At 44.8% G+C, this 20000-nt stretch overlaps 1 protein-coding gene across 1 annotated transcript in view; it reads right to left on the reverse strand.

The window, feature by feature from the left end:
- iqsec3b (IQ motif and Sec7 domain ArfGEF 3b) overlaps nucleotides 1-20000 on the reverse strand; it is a gene marked incomplete at both ends in the record, with an annotated part of 40861 nt that overhangs the window by 16446 nt on the left and 4415 nt on the right. The window contains 4 exons of the mRNA XM_084059583.1: nucleotides 1644-2317; nucleotides 2992-3399; nucleotides 4743-4869; nucleotides 13037-13111. Of these exons, the coding sequence (XP_083915709.1) occupies nucleotides 1644-2317; nucleotides 2992-3399; nucleotides 4743-4869; nucleotides 13037-13111 (1284 nt within the window). The remainder of the gene's footprint in view (nucleotides 1-1643; nucleotides 2318-2991; nucleotides 3400-4742; nucleotides 4870-13036; nucleotides 13112-20000) is intronic.

The raw sequence follows: 20000 nt of genomic DNA on the forward strand, positions 1-20000 counted from the left end.
ATAGTAATAGTATATAGTATATAACATAATTTAAAAAACACATTTTAAATGACACAGAATCAAATGTTTTATGGTCATGATTCACCAGGAGCCTGGATGGCTTGGTTACAGGCATAAAATAATTTATATAAATATTTTCGGAAATCTCTATGTGGAAAATGAATGGGCTTGCTATCGGTGGCACCACAAAATGGCCCCCACTGCTATGCCCTTGAGGTTGCTTCTTTTGATTCAGTGTTTTGGTGAGAAAGAGAGAGAGAGAGAAAGAGAGAGAGTGAGAAAACGAGAAAGAGAGAGAGAGAGTGTGTGTGTGTGTGTGTGTGTGTGTGTGTGTGTGTGTGTGTGTGTGTGTGTGTGTGTGTGTGTGTGTGTGTGTGTGTGTGTGTGTGTGTGTGTGTGTGTGTGTGTGTGTGTGTGGCTGTGTGCGTGCTGGACCTTGGAAAAGGACACAATGTCATTGATGCACATGAGTTAATTTACTTTAATTGGTATTAACTAAGAAGTGCAGGTCAACCGTGGGCTCTATTTATAGATACAGAGAGACTACGTCACATTGTTCATGGCCTTTTTTATCTCCCGTTCCCATCTCTCCCATCTGTCATTCCTAGGCTATTCTTTATCATGGACAGTGGACACTGATGATGACAGAACAGGGTGGTGCTGAATGGACAGCTCCTCTACACTACGACACTAATGGTTGGCTGGGACTTGAACTGAGACCCAGGTTGAAGCCTTTTGTTATTGTGGTTGTGTGTTCACATTGGTTGATATTTATTTTTGTTTTGTTTAATTTCCTCTATATGCCATTTTTTTAATGTGTTTCTGATACAATGTGTTATACAGTATGTACAGTAGAGAGGAAAAAGAAAAACGATTGAAATTATTTGTAAAATAATGTTGATTTTGATTTGACTGAATTTGTTTGTGATCACTGATTCTAATTCTAAAGGTAGCTGCATACTACACCAGAACAACCAAAGTCAGTTTGTTTCAGGAGAAAAAAAAGAAAACGTCTGACAGACAAATTGCATTTCATACTGACACAGAACACTTCTGTGTTCTGGAAGCCAAACCCCGCCCACCACCGCTCGCGCTGTTGGTGGCGAGTTGCCTTCCAGCGTTGCTGGAACGGATGGTTTTAATACCTGGATATTTTGATGTGCTGTGGGGAATTTGTGACGGAGCACGAAGGTACAGTATGGAGGTTTTGCCCTTTCTGGCAACCTTTCTTTTGTTTATGAATGGTCACTAGAGAGACATTTCAGAGGTGTTTGTACCTCCTGGATGTTGGCTCGTGTCTCTTCCAAACTATCGCTACTTTTCACTCGCTTCACAGCTGGCAGTGGCAGAATGGAGCCTTGGATTGAACGCGGAAACAAAACTAAACAAACATCTTGAACGTCTGACCAACGTCTGACCAATCACAGTAGTCACAAGATCTCAGAGGCACAGAACACCCGAAATGCCACCCACCCGATCCTCTGAATGATGTCATATTGTAGTCTGTAGCCAGCTGAACCGAACTTTGTCTGTTTGTGTGTAGTATTAGGCTTAATTCTGACCCTGATCCTGATTGTTTTCCTGATCGTGATCCTGACTGTGATTCTCGTTAAAAAAATGATGATTCTGGTAGGGACACTCACACATTGAAGAGGTTTAGTCCGATGCGGTAGAGACGCTTGCGGTGTGTGTCTGTGGAGAGGGTCGGCGAGCGACACGATGTCGGGTCCTGGCAGCGGTCTCTGGGCAGAGAGAGGACCAGGGCCTGGAGGGCCTGGGCCTCCGCGCTGGGGCCCCCAGGAACCTGCTGGGGCTGGGTGTACTGGTACTGCTGGTACTGGGTATAGGTCTGGGTGGGCTGCTGGTTGGACTGGACCGAAGTGGTCGTGGAGGTGGAGCTCAGTCGCTCTGAGCCACTCTCCCCCTCCAACCCCCCGCCCCCCAGAGTGGGCACTGCCGAGGCCCTCCTGGAGCCCCCCATCTCCAGCTCCTCAATGGGGGGAGGCGCGGGGAACTCCGCCTCCACGCCCTCCGTTCCTCCACCGCTCATGGAGGCTTTCCGACTGCCCGCCTCTCCTCCCCCGCCCACGGTGGTGGCGGTGGCGGAGGAGATGGTGTAGGAGCTGTTGCTGTCGATGTGAACCGTGACGTCCCGGAAGGCCATGAGGAGGGAGCTGGCGCTGCGGGGCATGCAGGCGCTCTCGGCGGCCGCCCGGAACGCGCCGGGGTCTATCAGCATCCCCGTGCCCTCTCCTCCTTCTCCCGCCATGCTCCAGCCACGCAGAGCGTCGTCGATGGACTGTGCCAGGGAGTGCAGCTGAAAAACGTAGACCATAAGGACAGGACACAAGTCAAAACATGGTCCGTGGCGATAGATGATACAGTATAGCTGAACTGTGATGGGAAGCCACATGTGGAGATAAAGGAAGGCTAGTTTTGAAATACTTTTGAAACTGGTTAAGTGATTACGTCTTATACTTTGGTTGAGTCCAACCAGCATTCTGGCCAGACCTACAGCCACAGTACATCCAGTACTAGCCTTGAAAGAAACATGAGTTTATAGCCAGTGCCAGCTGGCAGTGGCTGTGTTACTGGAACAGTCACTTATTCATTTATTTTATCTTCTCCCCTTGCTTACTTTTTAGTTTTCATACCTTTTGTTTCATTTCAGTGGCTTTGCAACGTATTATCTTGCTGCACTGTTTAGATGATATAACATGTATTTTATTCCTGATATGTCATTAATGCTCTGCTATTGACATTATAGTGGCTTTTCTTGTGTGCTGTGTCAATTACTTGGTACTCGGAAAATTGAAAAAGTGCTAAATAGAAATACATGTACTGTATTATGATAATAATATTTGTTATTATTATTCATACAAGGATTTACACAAAATAGCTGCTGCAGAATGGCCACACTGTATAAGAGAGCTCTGGTATCAAGTGAAAACAATGTGTGACGTACTGTATTGAAGGCACTGCAGCACTTGCCTGCTCTGAGAAGCAGTCCTCCAGCTGTGTGAGTGTGGTTGCAGGGGCTACATTTGGGGCTTGGTCTGTCGCCGGAGGAGCCGCCCGGACAGGAGCAGGGGAGGCGGGCAGAGAGGTGGTACGGGAGGGGGGAGGAGGAGGGGTTTTAGGGCGCTGGGGGGGTATTGGTAATGGTCCTCCTCCGGGCTCCAGCAGAGTGTAGCTGTGTCGCTGGCTGGCGCTCTGGCCTCGGCCCCCGGGACCGGGGCGGCGCAGGGAGATGCGCCGTGGCAGTTTGCTCTCCGACAGCGAGTTGCGGATCTTCTGAAAGTTCTTACTGAGCTGGTACTGACGGAAGGCCGTCTGAATGCGACGGGCCGCGCGCCTCGCGATCAGATGGCCTCCGTAATTCTGCTCCAGCTCCTCTATCTGCGGAGTGAGAGAGAGAGAGGGTGTTAGTTAGTGTCACTATCAAACGTGTCGTCAAGGGTGTGACACCGCAAAGCGGCGGCTAAATTCACATCGGTCACGCAATGTCCTTGAAAGATTAGATGAGCGGTATCGGACTGCCTCGCAAGGCGATACCTTTCTAGCATCTTCTGCCTTTAAAATACTCCTCGGAATTAGACCCGGCGTAAACACTATCAATCATCATCTGGCAATCTAATCCTGGATGAAGGGCCACAGAGAGGAGGACAGATGGGCTCTGACACAGGTGATCTCAGAAAATGAGAAGAAGAGTAAACACCCTCATGGGCCAATTTCTGCCCTGCGGCTCAGTCCTAAATCACAGCACCTTCAAGGCTTTCTCCTGCATCATATTTTCAGCTCACGTCTCAGCTAACATAGGCAAGACCCAGAGAGACGGAGAGACGGGGGGGGGGGGCGGGGGGGAGGCATCGAGGAAGAGGAGGAGAGAAAAAGGACAGCTACACATGTGCCTTATTGCAAGTACACACTCACACACGAACACATATACAGTGTACAAAAATGCATTTGCACACACACATACACACAATCACATATTCACACAACCATACAAACACTTGGTATCACACACACACACACACACACACACACACACACACACACACACACACACACACACACACACACACACACACACACACACACACACACACACACACACGTTCACCCACACTTTGTGTATGCATTTGCACACAAATGCATATGTGCATTGCACTCACATCCACACACCCACATGATATTGCGGCAGCACCGTAACAGAGGCAGCAGAAATAGTGGCCCCTTCAGTGGTTTGCTATGAGAAATAAAGATACCTTGAGCTGCCAAGACAAGAGCGGTTATTAGCTGTTACCATGACAACCTAGCATCTTTCGTGTTCCTGTCGCCGTGGCGATGGCATCGCTGGTGTTCGTGGGATTTTTTTGTGTGAGTGTCAATAGGGACATAAATAGATATGAATGGAACTCTGGGTAAAAACACATATCACCACACAGCCTTCAATGACAAAACCTTAGACAAGCACGAAACATACCGAACTTCACACAACTCATCGATCCGGCCTCGTGCAGCCATGCCTGTATGCGCTTATGAGCCCAAGTGGACGCATATGCACGTTTGCACACACACGCACGGAAGCACGGAAGCACACAAGCACACAAGCACACAAGCACACACACACACACACACACACACACACACACACACACACACACACACACACACACACACACACACACACACACACCACTCTAAAAGAGGCAATGTTGCATTTGAGACAGAGGTACCTGTTTGTTCTTATTCTCCAGAGTGATTTCATATTCGCTGGGTCCCTCTCTCTTCATCCCGCCCCCTGTCCCCTCCACTTCCTGTCCGCCGGAGGAAGAGCCGCCTTCCAGGCTGAGCATCTGTCCGCTGCCATGAAGACAAGAATGTACTGACATTAGTTAGTTTGTGACCTTGAACCTTCATGTGTGTACAATATTGGTTCTCAGTGGTCCTCGACATTTTCATGTTAACAACCCCCAAATTGATATGAATTTGGCCGCGGAGCCCCATCTGAAAGGACGAGAAGATTTGTGTTGTTAAAAATATTCAAAATTGTTCCAAATGTTTCACACTTTTTAAAGATTTTTCCAAAGCTTTTGAAAATAGCAGATCTACAAGCGTTGCGATGGGACACGTTGTGAGCTTGGGGGGTACCTGGAAACAATCAGGGACAGGTATATAAAGTGCCAACAGAGTTTGACGTTTGAGGGCTAGAGAGATGTGTGTAGCAGAGGTTGTTTTGAGGTGAATAGAATAGGAGTGACGTGGGGTGGCAGGGTTCACAGGAAAATAAATGGAATTGGCTCTGTAATCCACCTGAAGTATTAGAGTTAATTGGTCTGACCCAAAGTAGTGTTTCTAAGGTTAACCTGTTCTATTATGTTCTCTCCTCTTTCTATGCTTTCTCAACAACATATGTTTTTGTTCTTCTGTTCCTCTGAGTAAGATGTATTGGGGGTTCTGTTCTGTTTACTTGGCCATTGTATCACAGTCTTGGCTCTAGTGCAGGTTTTCAGCCTATTATGTCACCATGATAAAAGCATTTACTTTAAATATAATACATTATGTCAACATGATAAATGCATTTACTTCAAATATAACACTTTTTACACCTGATGCTATGTTTTCCTTTCAGTGAATTAGTAGTATATAATTGTAGGAAACTCCTTGTAAACCCATCAGTTCTGATTGGATGCCCCTTGATTAATACAGCCTTGATTAGGTATTATATTCAGCTTGCTGCTTCACTCAGTGAGTTTTGTCCTGTTTGTCATGAGGAGCTGTGTTTTTCCCTTTCCTGGTCGTGACAGCAAAAGTGTTTTTTATTTATTGTAGTATGGTTAATTATTGTACCATACTTGAATCTCAGTTATGTTTCCTGTTTCTGTCATTATTTTATGTTGGTTAAACGTGCAGTCATTGTAATGTCACCGGCTTCGAATGCTATCAATGCATTGAATGGGAGATTATCACGTTCTATCAGACCATTGAATGGGCGAAGTAGGCGACCTACTAGCTACCCCGCGATTTGTCAGACCATTCATTGGGCGTAATCAGGAGCTACTGACCTACCGACGGAGGCGGAGCAGTCCCCACAACAATATTTACGATTCTGTGCCTATCGGTACATAACTCCAACGGCGCTGAATAGGCTCAGGCGAGCGTCGCACCGCTCCGGACGGCAACTCGGTCGCTTTAGCTCCCTCGGTGGTCCGTTGCGGGGCTCCAGCTCGCCTGAGACTGCGCGCCTAGTGTTTCCGTGCAGTCATGTCCTGTATATACTGTGTATTTCTTTGACTGAACATGAACAGTGTTTGATGGGCTACAATAATGCTTAATGGTGAACTGTTTGTGATGACTGTGCTGTGCCTGAATTGGTTTGGACAATATTTTGCTTTATAAGAAGAGTGATTTCTGACTGTTTGTTATTGTGTTGATTTTCAAGAGATGTGTCATAAGTTCTGTTTTGAAGCCTGCCCACATATCCTGTGAGTAAAGACACTGAACAGAAGCTCCTCTGCTGTGATTCTTTTACCAGAGTCATAATAGTGCTCTAGTTTTACTTCAGCGCAACTGTAGAGGCCCTAGACCGCTGTCTCTCGCTAGCAGAGTCATTGTTCCTTTTCTCATTCAGTGTCTTGTGTCGTATTGTTTACTCTATCTGTATATTGATTGTGAATAGTATAGCATTTATTCTGTAAAATGACGTGTTGTGAGTTGGGTAATGTGTTTACTCTTCCTATATTGTGTTGTTTCTTATGATAAACATCTAGCCTCAAATCACATTTCCCGTGACAAATAGGAAATGTCAGTATTATTTGTCAGTAATGCTAGCGTGTGGTGCCTACCTACCTACAACATGTCCTCTCTGGTGACTGAGCCAAGCCCGGCTTATCAAACATTAAAGAGACATTTGCACTGCGCGCGCGCGCGTGTGTGTGTGTGTGTGTGTGTGTGTGTGCAGGGGGGGAACAAGAGGAAGAAATGAAAGTGTGTACAGGTTTGTATGTGTGTGTGGTAGAAAGGAAGAAAATAACGTGACAGTGGAAAAGAGAGTATAAGAATGAGAGAATGTGGGGGGGAACAAGTGTGTGCATATGTGTGTGTGAGGGAAAAACAACAGGAAGAAATGACAAGGGGAAAGTGTGTACAGGTTTGTATGTGTGGAGAAAGAAAGAAAAACAGTGACAGAGGAAAAGAGAGAGTATAAGAGCGTGTGTGTGTGTGTGTGTGTGTGTGTGTGTGTGTGTGTGTGTGTGTGTGTGTGTGTGTGTGTGTGTGTGTGTGTGTGTGTATGTGTGAGAGAGAGAGAGGCAGAATGTACAGCGGGAGGCAGAAGACAGAACTGTTCTCTCTGTGTGTGTGTGTGTGTGTGTGTGTGTGTGTGTGTGTGTGTGTGTGTGTGTGTGTGTGTGTGTGTGTGTGTGTGTGTGTGTGTGTGTGTGTGTGTGTGTGCTGGAGGCAGTTGCTATCAAAAAGTCTATTAAAACACTGCCATGCCCCGACACTGCATCAGAATACATTAGAGTACATTAGAATACATTAGGGGATTTAAATGCAGAGGGGAGATATTAATGCATCAGGACCACACTGCAAAGACGCCTTAATGACATGGGTAGTACACACACACACATACACACACACACATGAACACACGCACGCGCATGTGCGCAAGCATGCACACACATACCAACAGACGCTCAAACGGTAAACAAGCAGATTGTGTCTGCCTGCACCCATGATGTCATAACATGAGAGAAATGAACATCTGTCAACTAACTCAGGGAGCCATAGAGACCCTACTGTACAGCAAGAGGACACACGGACACACACATTTCTTAGTGATTATTCTACATATTTTAGATTATAAATATATATAACATATAAATATATCAAGTAATATATACCCTATATTACCACGTCACTCTAACTCAGACTACCATAAACAAACCCATTACGCCCATATATAGGCAGGACCACGTCCACGTCAGTCATAATGACGTGAAGTCACTATGACTCAGACATAACCATAAACAAACCCGATACGCCCATATATAGGCATGTCACTATGACTCAGACATATCTGAATATGCCCATATATGGGCATGCCAATATACAGGGTATGGGCATACACTATGACATCAAGGATCTCCATATATGGATAAAAGGGACACAGGTAGACAGACAGATACAGATATCTCCATATTTGGGTACAACGGTTACTCTGACAAAGCCCCCGACACTATGACTCAGACATATCGGTCGGATTCGCGGTGCGACGTAGGTGTTAGGGCCGCATAGCGTCCCGAACCTCTAGTATATGTGTGTGTGTGTGTGTGTGTGTGTGTGTGTGTGTGTGTGTGTGTGTGTGTGTGTGTGTGTGTGTGTGTGTGTGTGTGTGTGTGTGTGTGTGTGTGTGTGTGTGTGTGTGTGTGTCTCTCTCTCTCTCTCTCTCTCTCTCTCTCTGTTATTCTCTCTCTGTCTCATTCTTGCTCTCACACACATTATCTCTCTCTGAGATGGAATTGAATTTTCTCGATCCCTCACTCCCTCATTCTCCCTCATTCTCTCTCTCTCTCTCTCTCTCTCTCTCTCTCTCTCTCTCTCTCTCTCATATACTCTCTCTCGCTCTCTCTCACATATACAGGGAGGGGGAGGCACCTCATGTCATGAGAGAGTAGCAGCTCACATGACATGTCAGGTGAAGAGCAGACTGAGATGCATTAGACGGATAGATTTAGCAGTGGGTTACACTTCCACAGCCACCAGGTGCACACACCTCCATGTACAGACAGACACATACACAGACATACTGTGTGTGTGTTCTTCTATCCCTTGGACTCTCATTGCACTGGGATTTGGCAATACTGTTCACAAAATGCTCATACCAATAAAATAATTCTTATTGAACTGAGTGTGTGCCTGTGTGTTTGTGTTTGTTTGTGTGTGTGTGTGTGTGTGTGCCTGTGCGTGCGTGCGTGCGTGCGTGCGTCTTTTTGCACATCACCTCCAGCGACTAACAAACAGGACTATGTGTACAAATGGGTGAACTAACTACATTTTGGACAAAGTGCACAGCTAAATATTCAATTGACAGATGATGATATGAATATAAGTAAGGTAACTAGAGTTGTCTGGGAAGGATCAGAAAGACAGAAAACAAAAATCCTTCAAGTGTCACGGTCCGCTCCTCGGGCCGTGGACTTATTTAGAGCTTGAATGCCCTTATTTGGTCATGGACACTTTAGGCCGGTTAGGCCAACGTTTATTATTTAGACCTTGAATATGCCAGTTTATGGTCGTGAACAGTTAAGGCCGATTAGGCCTAAAGTACATATTGTATGTTCTGAATATTGTTTGTTTCTGCATACTGCATGTGCGTACTGTATTGTATCTGTCATTCTGTTACTGCCTTTTGCAGTTGGTGTCCTGTGCTCTTACTTTGTAGTATGGTTTCCTGTCTGCCTTGTTTACTGTTTCCTGTCTTGTCACGCTTACTCTTGATTAGTTATGTTCTCCACCTGTGTCCTGTTGTGCCCCAGCCTATCACAGTGTTGATTGTAGTTTGAGTTCACCTGCGTCCTGTTACTCCCTGTCTATTTGAACCCTGTGTTGGCATTATGTTCTTGTTGGTCCGTAGATCATTGTCAAGTGAGTCCTGTGTTTGGCAGCTAGCCATTTTGAAGGTAATCTTACCTGTCTTGTTTAAACTGCCTGTTCGGCTCAAAAAATACGTTAAGTTTATCCTGCATCCCTACTCGTCTGCTTTTGGGTCCTTCCCGTCACTCAACCCTGACATCAAGAGTAGTAGGACTGTAGTAAGTCAGTTGAATAACATCATTCACTGAGATGTGAGAGTCGACTAGAGCATAGCACATGGGTACAACAGGGTAGAGCATGATGGAATCCGTCCAAGAGACAGATGGAAACACAGTTATTAGAAAGCATCAGTTAAGGGAAACAAGATCGGATCAAACACTAATACATGGCTAGACCTGTCCTTGTATAGGCAATGTGTGAAAGTGTGGGCAATTTGTCAGGGACATAGTCACTCAGCAATCTGTGAACCCATCTGCAAATAACATTTTAATTCTGAATCTGTCTTGAGAGATGAATTACTCAGTGACAGTATAGATGTAAATTCCTGGATGTGAAATGTTCATCTGCAATTATCTGTAGTGGTCCCAGTAATGCTTGCTGTTAAAGTGTACTGAAGTAGCATATCACATGACATGGTTAAGCTATGCAGGTTTCTTACAAATGTAGTTGCACAAGCAATACTTTCCAGTCATATCTTGCAATGTTTAATTTCAAAGTGAAGTGATTATCTCATTGTAGCTATTGTAATTATCTGTTGACTTCCCCTACTCATTCAATTGTTTTGTGTATATGTGGATGTCTGTTTTGAGTGTTTGTCGAAGTGATTGTTATTTGCGCTCTGACTCATGCCTCAGCACACAGAGCGCTGTTTTCTCTCCAACTCTGCTCTATGATGGATTGTTACAGTAATAAGATGTTTGATTTGAGAGACATTTATGATGACGCAAATGACACGCACTATTGATATTTATTTCGTGTAATCAAGTCAAAGTTATTGTATTGTATTGCATATAGCAGTACAGTATATATATAAGGAAACCAAATGGAGCCGTAAGGGTCCATTTGGTTTCATTTGTACACTCTCAGAGTTAAAGACGTGTAAGGGTCCGTTTGGTTTCATTTGTACACTCTCAGAGTTAAAGACGTGTAAGGGTCCATTTGGTTTCATTTGTACACTCTCAGAGTTAAAGACGTGTAAGGGTCCATTTGGTTTCATTTGTACACTCTCAGAGTTAAAGACGTGTAAGGGTCAATTTGGAAACCTCTCAAGGAGCCCTGAGGGTCCCTGGACCCCAATATGAGAACCACTGGTGTAGAGCATTGGTTCCCAAACTTTTTAGCTCAAGACCCAAAAGAGAAATTAGACGTTTGCCGAGTACCCAAACTAGTGAAAATAGCAGGTGCGAAGATCTGCTATTTTCACTACTTCTTAAACCTTTTTTAAAATGTATTTATAAAATGCTATTGAAAAATTTTGGAATTGTTTTTCATTCATGAAAATATACTTTTAAATGTAAGAAACAGAAAAAAGGACATATTTAATTGTGACCCATAAAAATTGGTTTGGGTGGTGTAGGGAGTACTCTTTGTGGGAGGAAATACAGTATAATGTTAAACTAAGTAAGTACGTCCAAATCACCCAAAAACATGTAATTTTCTAATATTTGTTACTTCAAGATGGTGCTGAATCAGCCTATCCGTTTTGGTGAAAGCTTTCAGCAGCAGAGTCATATCCAGGTCAACATTTAGCCATTGCTAAACAGTAAACGCATGCCTCTGCCTCGCTGTCGCGAGTTGTGGATTATGTCTGTGTATACGACTGGTGGTCGGAGCACAATGTTGGAATTGTTTGTAATTGATGAAAAGTTGTTTTTTTAAATCTTTTGAAATATAATTTTTTTTTCTTTTGATGTAGGAAACGGAAAAAAGGGGATATTTACTTGCGACCCATAAAAATTGGTCAGCGACACGAATAAACCCACTGTTTGGGAAACAGTGAGTTAGAGGATGTAGCGGACATGGAGTAGGCCTGTGGTAATATAGACATTGAATCAAGGCAGCCAGGATGGATAGATCAAGCACTCTCAGCATTTCTTCCCTAAATGCATGACCAGAGAAGGATGTGGATGGAATGCCCTGGCCTGACAGAAATTAAAGGGTGAATAAATCAATTGGTCACAACAGTAAACATGTTTGTGCTTTTATTTTCCTTTGAAGAGATTTCCTTAATATTTCTGCTTTACTGTATCATAAATAGACAAACATGATAGATACAGTATGACATTACCAGAATTAACAAAACATTGAATTATCACATACTGCAGTATTTCCATACGTGTTTTGCTTAAAGAAGAGCTAATAATATAATTGATGTATATTTGAAATGAAATGTAGCTCTTGTCTTGTTCATTGTTGCTGTGAGGTAATTTCTTACATAAACCATTTGTAGGGTTTTAATTATTCAAATGATTCATAGAAATGGCAATTTCGCACAAATGTCAACAGTAGTATTGTTTATGTTGTGTAAATGATGAGAGGGTTCTGCAAATTGCAAGAAGCTAGGACAAAGATTAGCAGAAAAATAATTAAATACACAGGGAATAAATGCTCAGGGAGACGTATGACACACAATTGGCCATCAAATTACCCTCAATGCTGAATGAGTAGGACTTAGATTTTTCCGTCTCAATAACTGACTCATTGAAATTATCATGAGTGAAACCTCTTGTATTGCAAATAACCACCTCGTCCGACCCACAACCGAACCCCCCACCTTCGACCTTCAAACACACGCAAGCATGAGCAAATACAATGACGACTGCTTACATAGACATATGCAAGCACTCACCAAAAGGGGCCTAATTAAAGAATTGTTAAAGCTCTAATGCTTACTAGGTATGGTAAGTCATAGCCAAGACGTCATCTACCACACCGGCCCCCCACCCCCACCCCATCCCCGCTCTCCCTCTCTCCCTCTCATTCTATCCATCTCTCTCCCTTTCTACAGCTCGCTTGCCCCATGGTATATGCATAATGTGCATGTGACTCTAATCCCAGCCTCCCTCAGGCTATAGCTATATAGTAGGTTTTTGTTTTGCTTTGTCGGTGAGCACTTACTCACATGCGATGCAAAATAACAGCACATAACTGCTGTGAGTGCAGGCTTAATACACGCACACATACACACGCACGCACACGCACACGCACATGCCAAAGAGGTGGAGCATCTCATTGTGTGGACATTTAGAGGTCTTCTCAATGAGGCTGTACGCACGCACACACGCGCGCACACAAACACACACACACACACACACACACACACACACACACACACACACACACACAGTCTCTCCCTCTTCCTCTCCTTCGCTCTCTCAGGGTAGACCTAGTGGTCAGTGACAGTGTTTCTGATTGGATGTTTTGTCAGTCTTACCTGGAGGAGCCAGTGGTGTCAGTCTCTGGGTTCTCTGGGGCGGGACAACAGAACTGATGCAGTACCGTCTGACTCCTGTAGAAGGATAGAGGGACGGAGAAAGGACATTCGGACAGGGAAGAGGAGAGAGAGGGACAAAGGAAAGCATGTTGTCACCGGTTGTGATGCCTTGTGTATGTTTCCCTCCTGCTGCAAAAACAAATAAAATACAGACCTGAGGAAGATCCTGTGTGGAAGGAAACTGTGTCTTATATGTTAATCTATTGAAATTCTAATTAGCAAGCTCTCCACTCCTCTCTTGTTTTCATTAAATTCTCTGATATTTATTGACAATTTGGTGCGGATCCTTGCAAGACAAATGCCTAATATAGGTCACAGGACAATGCTGATGGTGCAGGGCGTGTGTGTGTGTGTGTGTGTGTGTGTGTGTGTGTGTGTGTGTGTGTGTGTGTGTGTGTGTGTGTGTGTGTGTGTGTGTGTGTGTGTGTGTGCGTGCATGGCTGTACGCACACAAACTCAGGGACGCACGCAGGCCAGCAGGACTCATGTCTAAAGCTTAATTTATACTTTATTGCATGATGGATTGTCAATGTATTGTGCGTGTACGCACATGTACTGCATGTCTCCAGCCCACAGTTAAGCAGAATCAAAAGTAGGAAACCATGTCCTGGTTCAGAATAATTTACCAATACAGCCAAAGAGCTTCTCTCTCCACCCCTATTTACATTTAAGGGAGTAGCTCCCCCAAATGCTCTCTGGCTCTCCCTGGACCCACTCATAAAACAAGAGGCCATTAAGCTTCATAAAATATCTTTAATGGTTTGGTGTCCTTGAGCTAAGCATGTCAGGCAGTCAGGCAGTGGTGAATCTCTTGGCACTGATCCAGTGAGGCGTCCATCCAGGCCTCAGGACAGTGAGGACACTGGCTGACACAGACCAGCCGTGACAGACAGTCAGCAGGGCTAGTGCTGACAGTCCAAAAATGTAACAACACAACAACCCTACATGGTGCCCAGAGGTAATGTAGTAAAGACTCCACCAACACCCCCTCTCCACACACCCCCTCCACACACACACGCACGCACGCACGCACGCACGCATGCACGCACGCACGCACGCACACACAAAAGCCAATTACCTTCTACTTGAACAATAACCACAGCCACGTCTAAACTAAACCGAGCCCTAATTCACAAATTCCTATCCCTAATCTTAACACTAACCATAACCTGAAATCTTTACTAATTGTAACCATAACTCAAACTCAAACTCAAACCATAACTCTAACAGAGAACACCCTACGCTGCCAGCGTCCCACCCACGAACACAGCCAATTGTGTTCCTAAGAGCGCCCGGCGAAGCTGTATCCACTGGAGTAATCGAACCCCACTGCAATGGGCAGGAACTTTACCCCTGCATCACCCAGAAACCCGCCAGAGCCTTCTTTGCTTTGCATTTTCATATGCCATCTCATCTCGCTCGCTGTGCTGTGTTTGTAGAAACAATTTAATCCAAAGGAGAGTGGAATGCCTACTCTCCTTTAAATATAAAAAGCCTAATTGAGAAGTCTATATTTCTCTATTTAGTGCCCCCTAAACTATTCGATTCACGCGTCTGTTGAAATCCACCCCAAACAATTTGTAGTCTATTGACTTCCACAGGAGTGCCACTGCAGTACCATGGGGCTAGGACACTCCAATGACTGATGAGATGTTTTTCAGGAGTGCAAACTTATTGAAAAAAGAAATTGATACACAAATACATGATAGTATTTCTAATCTTTGGCATAAATTCCTCTTTTTTCCCTGGTGAAATAATGGATATTTGTGACTTCCCTTGTTGATAAATCAAACAAAATAGCCTGAAGCGGTGGGGGGGGGGGGGAGGGGGGTGCAATTCAGTCATTCCGGTTCATCACTCCTCAGTTTGGCTCAGCAGTTTGGTCACATGGGGACAAGAGGCATTAGGCCTAATTTAGATAGTATGAAAGTCATTTGCCAACAAGAATTGATCTTTAAACTCTTGAAGATCGGTTCTCACACACACACACACACACACACACGCGCGCACACACGCACGCACGCACGCACGCGCAGCACACACGCGCAGCACACACAAAGCAGGGGCCATCCATGTACGAGTCACACATACAGATAGCAGCCATTCCCTTTAACAGCTCTTACAAAGACAGCAGGTGAATATTTAAACACTACAAGCCCCCTGCTGTCCTACTTCTCTCTCCCTTTTACTGACTTCAACCCTCCTTTTTTTTAAAGATTATTTTTTACTCCGTGCTGTTTCGCCAGAGAGCGCCCAGTAGAGAGTAACGAGAGGGATGGAGAGGGTGAGTTGCAGGGATTCTTTCTGTTTTTTTGTGAGAAAAAGACAGAGAGAGAGACAGAGAGAGAGAGAGTTTGTCCATCAGTCAGTGTCACGTGACGTCCCACAAGAATTTAAGCTTGCAAAAGTTCCTGTATAAAAAAGGAAGCAAATTAGACCCCGCAACTACCGCCCTGTTTCCATCCTTTGTTCCATCTTGAAGGTTATAGAGAGGTATATGAGCAGATTGATAGCTATCTGGTCAAAAGCAAACTTCAATTAGAATTAATTCTACTATGCTGCCACCAAAATGTGCAATACCCTAGCCATTAAAGACCTCGATTCCCTATCCACACCTAAAACTAACCTGGCTGTCCTCAAAGTACAATTGGACTTAGAATTCTATCCCCTACCAGAGAGTCAAACAACGCAACGCATGCAACTTTCATGCCAATGACGCACACCAACCACTTTCAACCTGGTGTCCCTATTTTTGGGATTTATTTTTCAGAAATTCAATGCATCACATCTACACATTGTGAGTGTGTCATCTACAGTACAAGCTCACAATGTGAGCTACTATTCAAATAGGGCTAAAGTGGTTAAAATCCTATACTAAAATTGGCTAATGTTAGGGCGGGCGGGCCGGTGGGCCAGCGGACCACTATGACTCAGACATAACCCCGTCACTATGACTCAGACATAACCGTATGTAGAGGCTGGCCGGCGGCCCGTCACTATGACTCAGACATAACCCCGTCACGTGCCCATATATGGGCATATATGATGACATCAGGGATCAAGGAATGACAGATACAGAGATCTCCATATATTGGCATATCGGTCAGATCGGCGGTGGGAAGTAGAAGGTGTGAGGGCCGCTATGCGGCCCAAACCTCTAGTAAATATAAATGTGTATTATGAATGAATACTGAGTCAACTCCTAACTTATGACCCGAACAGGATTCGGTAAATAACTGCACTTATTTATGTGTGTTGGGTGGGTACAGTCCAATCCTTTGCTTCCTCTTTCTTTATGGAGAAAACCTGAGACGAAGAGGTGGTCTCTCCCCCCCCCCCCCCCCCCCATGCAATGTCTTCCATTCAAGTTATTTCTGGCAATTTCCTCTACAGACTCTGGATCTGATCCGAGCGCAGCAGGGGTCTATGTGTGATGAGTTATATTCTACCATGATGGGCTCTGATCTCTCTCATATAGTCTTCATCCCTCTACTAAGATGAGGTGAACGGACAGGGGGGAGCAGGGGGGAGCAGGGGGGGGGGGGGGGCAGTCAGCTGCCTCAGAGACCCTATTTCTCTTCTCCCTCATTCTCTTGACTCTGTTCTAGCCCCCCTCCTCTCACTCTACCAAAGCACTCTTTCCTTCTCCCTTTCTCCTGCTCTCCCTGACTGTATGCTCTCTCTCTCTATACCCTTCCACTCCTCTTTCTTCTCTCTCTCTCTCTCTCTCTCTCTCTCTCTCTCTCTCTCTCTCCCTTTTTCGCCTTATAATGGTTCATTCCGTCAGGCTCGAGCCCCTTCCCCTAGACACCACCCAGGGCTGCATCAAAGACGATGGCTAAGCAATGCATCTCCCCCCCACACCCCCCTGCTTTTCTCTCTCCTGAGAATGGCTGATTACAGTTCGCTCCATGGGCTAAGTGGGGCAGATACGAGACTCAGCTGGAAAGAGAGAGAGAGAGAGAGAGAGAGAGAGAGAGAGAGAGAGAGAGAGAGAGACGGGAGGGGTGGGGGATCCTCTCTCTGCCCCCATAGGCACATCCACGTGCAACAATACCACCACCAACACCCTACGGTGCAAAACACACTCACGCCAATGAACGCCTCCTTTTGCTCTACGCACAAACCTGTCATCTCTATGTATTCACTCACACGTGCGCACAAATCAACATACCGCAATATCACATAAGCATGTGCAGGCAAAAATGTGCACACACAAGTATGCAAACATATTCACACACATATTATGCATACACTCTCTTTTTAATGCACACACACACATGCACCAATAATCACTGACCACTGCCACAGCAGGGCTGAGCTATAGCCTGCTGAAGGCAAGAGGTAATCTTTTCTAGCAAGAGGCATCATATAGGTAGCAGCCTTCACCTGGCTTTTCAAGAAGCAACTGGTGGATCTCTGAGCTCTATATCCATCCATTCTCTGCTATCCATTCTTTATGCTATTTTTCATTGGGATTTCTCACAAAAACACATTAACTGGAATGGAAACAGATTCACTGTTAGAATATATCACTTACTCTTGTTAAGGAATAATAGATAGTTACCCCGGGCTGTGCCTGTGCACTGCTATAGAATGCACAGCTCGACTCAGGTTTCAAGCAAGGTTATAAGGCACGTGCTTGAGAAAATGGTATAGTGCATATGCATCACACGTGCACGCACGCGCCCACCCACCCACATACACACACACACACACACACACACACACACACACACACACACACACACACACACACACACACACACACACACACACACACACACACACACACACACACACACACACCTGCCTGCAAACACACCTACACCGATACAACCGATGCATGCTATGAGATTAACATCGGCATTTATTTTTCTAACCCATCCTTTCCTCCACTCCTCTTCTTCTCTCTACACCTCCCACTGTATGTGTTCTCCTCTCCTCCTTGGTGGGGGAGGAGTCCCAGGGAGACCAATCAGGACTCCTGCTGGGATCTATCTCATGAACAGAACACATGCACGCATGTGCACGCACGCACGCACGCATGTGCACACACGCGCGCACACACACACACACGCGCACGCACGCACGCATGCACGCACGCACGCACGCACGCACGCACGCACGCACACACACACACACACACACACACACACACACACACACACACACACACACCTCCCCTGCCAGGCAAAGACGGGTAGCGTATCAGTAACTACATCATCTAATGAGAGAAAGACCCAGCTGTGCGTGTGTGAGTGTGTGTTTTATCTAACATAGCTGCACATCAGAGGCTCACAGGTCTCCTGAGAGCTTTCACATCTCGTACAGTAATTAATGGCGAAACCGAATTACACGGACAGCGACCATGTCTTGTCAGCTGTCTTGGGGAAGCTACTCTGAAAATGTATTTAAAGCTATAATCCATGAGTTTTATGTTGGTCATCCCTCTCCCGACAGAGAGAGGTAACTGCCAAACTACAATAAAGATGGCTGCGTGCGCATCTACTGTCAATATGGTGCACCGTCTGCTTCAAATCACTTTATTGACAAATTTGTCCTACTCGCATGTATTTTGCAGCAGAAGATACCACATACCCATTGCTGTGAGTTTTCTAGGTGTGCCCATAGATATAGAAACCTAGATACCTCATTGGCCGCTGCACGCGACCTGTATCCGCGGGCGCCATATTCGGGAAGGCACGCTGCCACTCAAAGTGACTAACTGGCCAATCACAGCGTGTCTTTTCCGGGACTTGTCAGAATATAGGGCATCGCAGTTCCCGCCCACTTCCTGGTGCCGGAAGTAAATACTCAATGCATTTTTCCCATTGACTTTTCCCAAAAATATTTATATCAATTAATTTAAGCCTAGAATCAAGCTATCCAGGATCCTGGTGAATCGTGACCATAAAACGTTTGATTCTGTGAAAAAAACGTTTTTGAAAACGGCAAAACAAAGGGTATTTATTAAATATAGTATATCATATCATTAAATATAAAATAAAAAAATCACAGAAAAAAAGGTTTTATGGTCATGATTCACCAGGATCCTGGATGGCTTGATTCTAGGCTTAAATTAATTGATATAAATATTTTTGGAAAAGTCAATGGGAAAAATGCATTGAGTATTTACTTCCGGCACCAGGAAGTGGGCGGAACTGCGATGCCCTATAGTTGTATAAAGATTTTTTTTGTTGTTTTATACAATTCTGCCAAGTCCCGGAAAAGACCCACTGTGATTGGCCAGTTGTCGCTTTGATAGGCAGTTTGCCTTCCCAAAAATGTGAGGGAGGTGTCTACCTTATATGTCTATGGGTGTGCCTACAGCAAAGAGTCAAAGGGAGGACAGCGTAGCCAATGAATACGATGGGGGTGTGATCTGCAACATTTTCTGGTGTAGAAGACATACTGTAAGCCTTCATGTGTCCCAGCAGGGTCAACATTCTTCAATGTACGGAGACCACCACCAACCACAGCAGATGTGCTAGTTATATTGTATCAACATATTCTACCATAAGATTAGTTAATCTGGTTCATTTTTTCATTAAAGCAAGTCCTAGTTTGTAGCTTTCAAGTCTTGAAAATATGCATTCATGAGCTATTTGTTCAGAAAAGTAAATGGAATCTAAACAATAAGAAAATATGACTTTGTTATAAGGATGATGATGAAATGTGGTGGCTTGTTGCTTTAAAAGTGTTGCTGCTTCTTCTCTCAAGAATAGAAATAAATATAAATCTGGCAGAGCCGATCCCGGCTGAATAAACTGCATCTCTGTTATTGAAACCTTTCTGCTGATTTTATTGCAGTACCTCTGACCCATATTTTTTTTTACTTAACCTTGACTTGTAACAAAACCCTGGAATGGGCTTCAAAGAAAGACATCTGAAACTGCAGGCT

The sequence above is a fragment of the Gymnoscopelus microlampas genome (assembly GCF_963454915.1).
Source record: "Gymnoscopelus microlampas genome assembly, chromosome: 6".
NCBI classification, from domain to species: domain Eukaryota; kingdom Metazoa; phylum Chordata; class Actinopteri; order Myctophiformes; family Myctophidae; genus Gymnoscopelus; species Gymnoscopelus microlampas.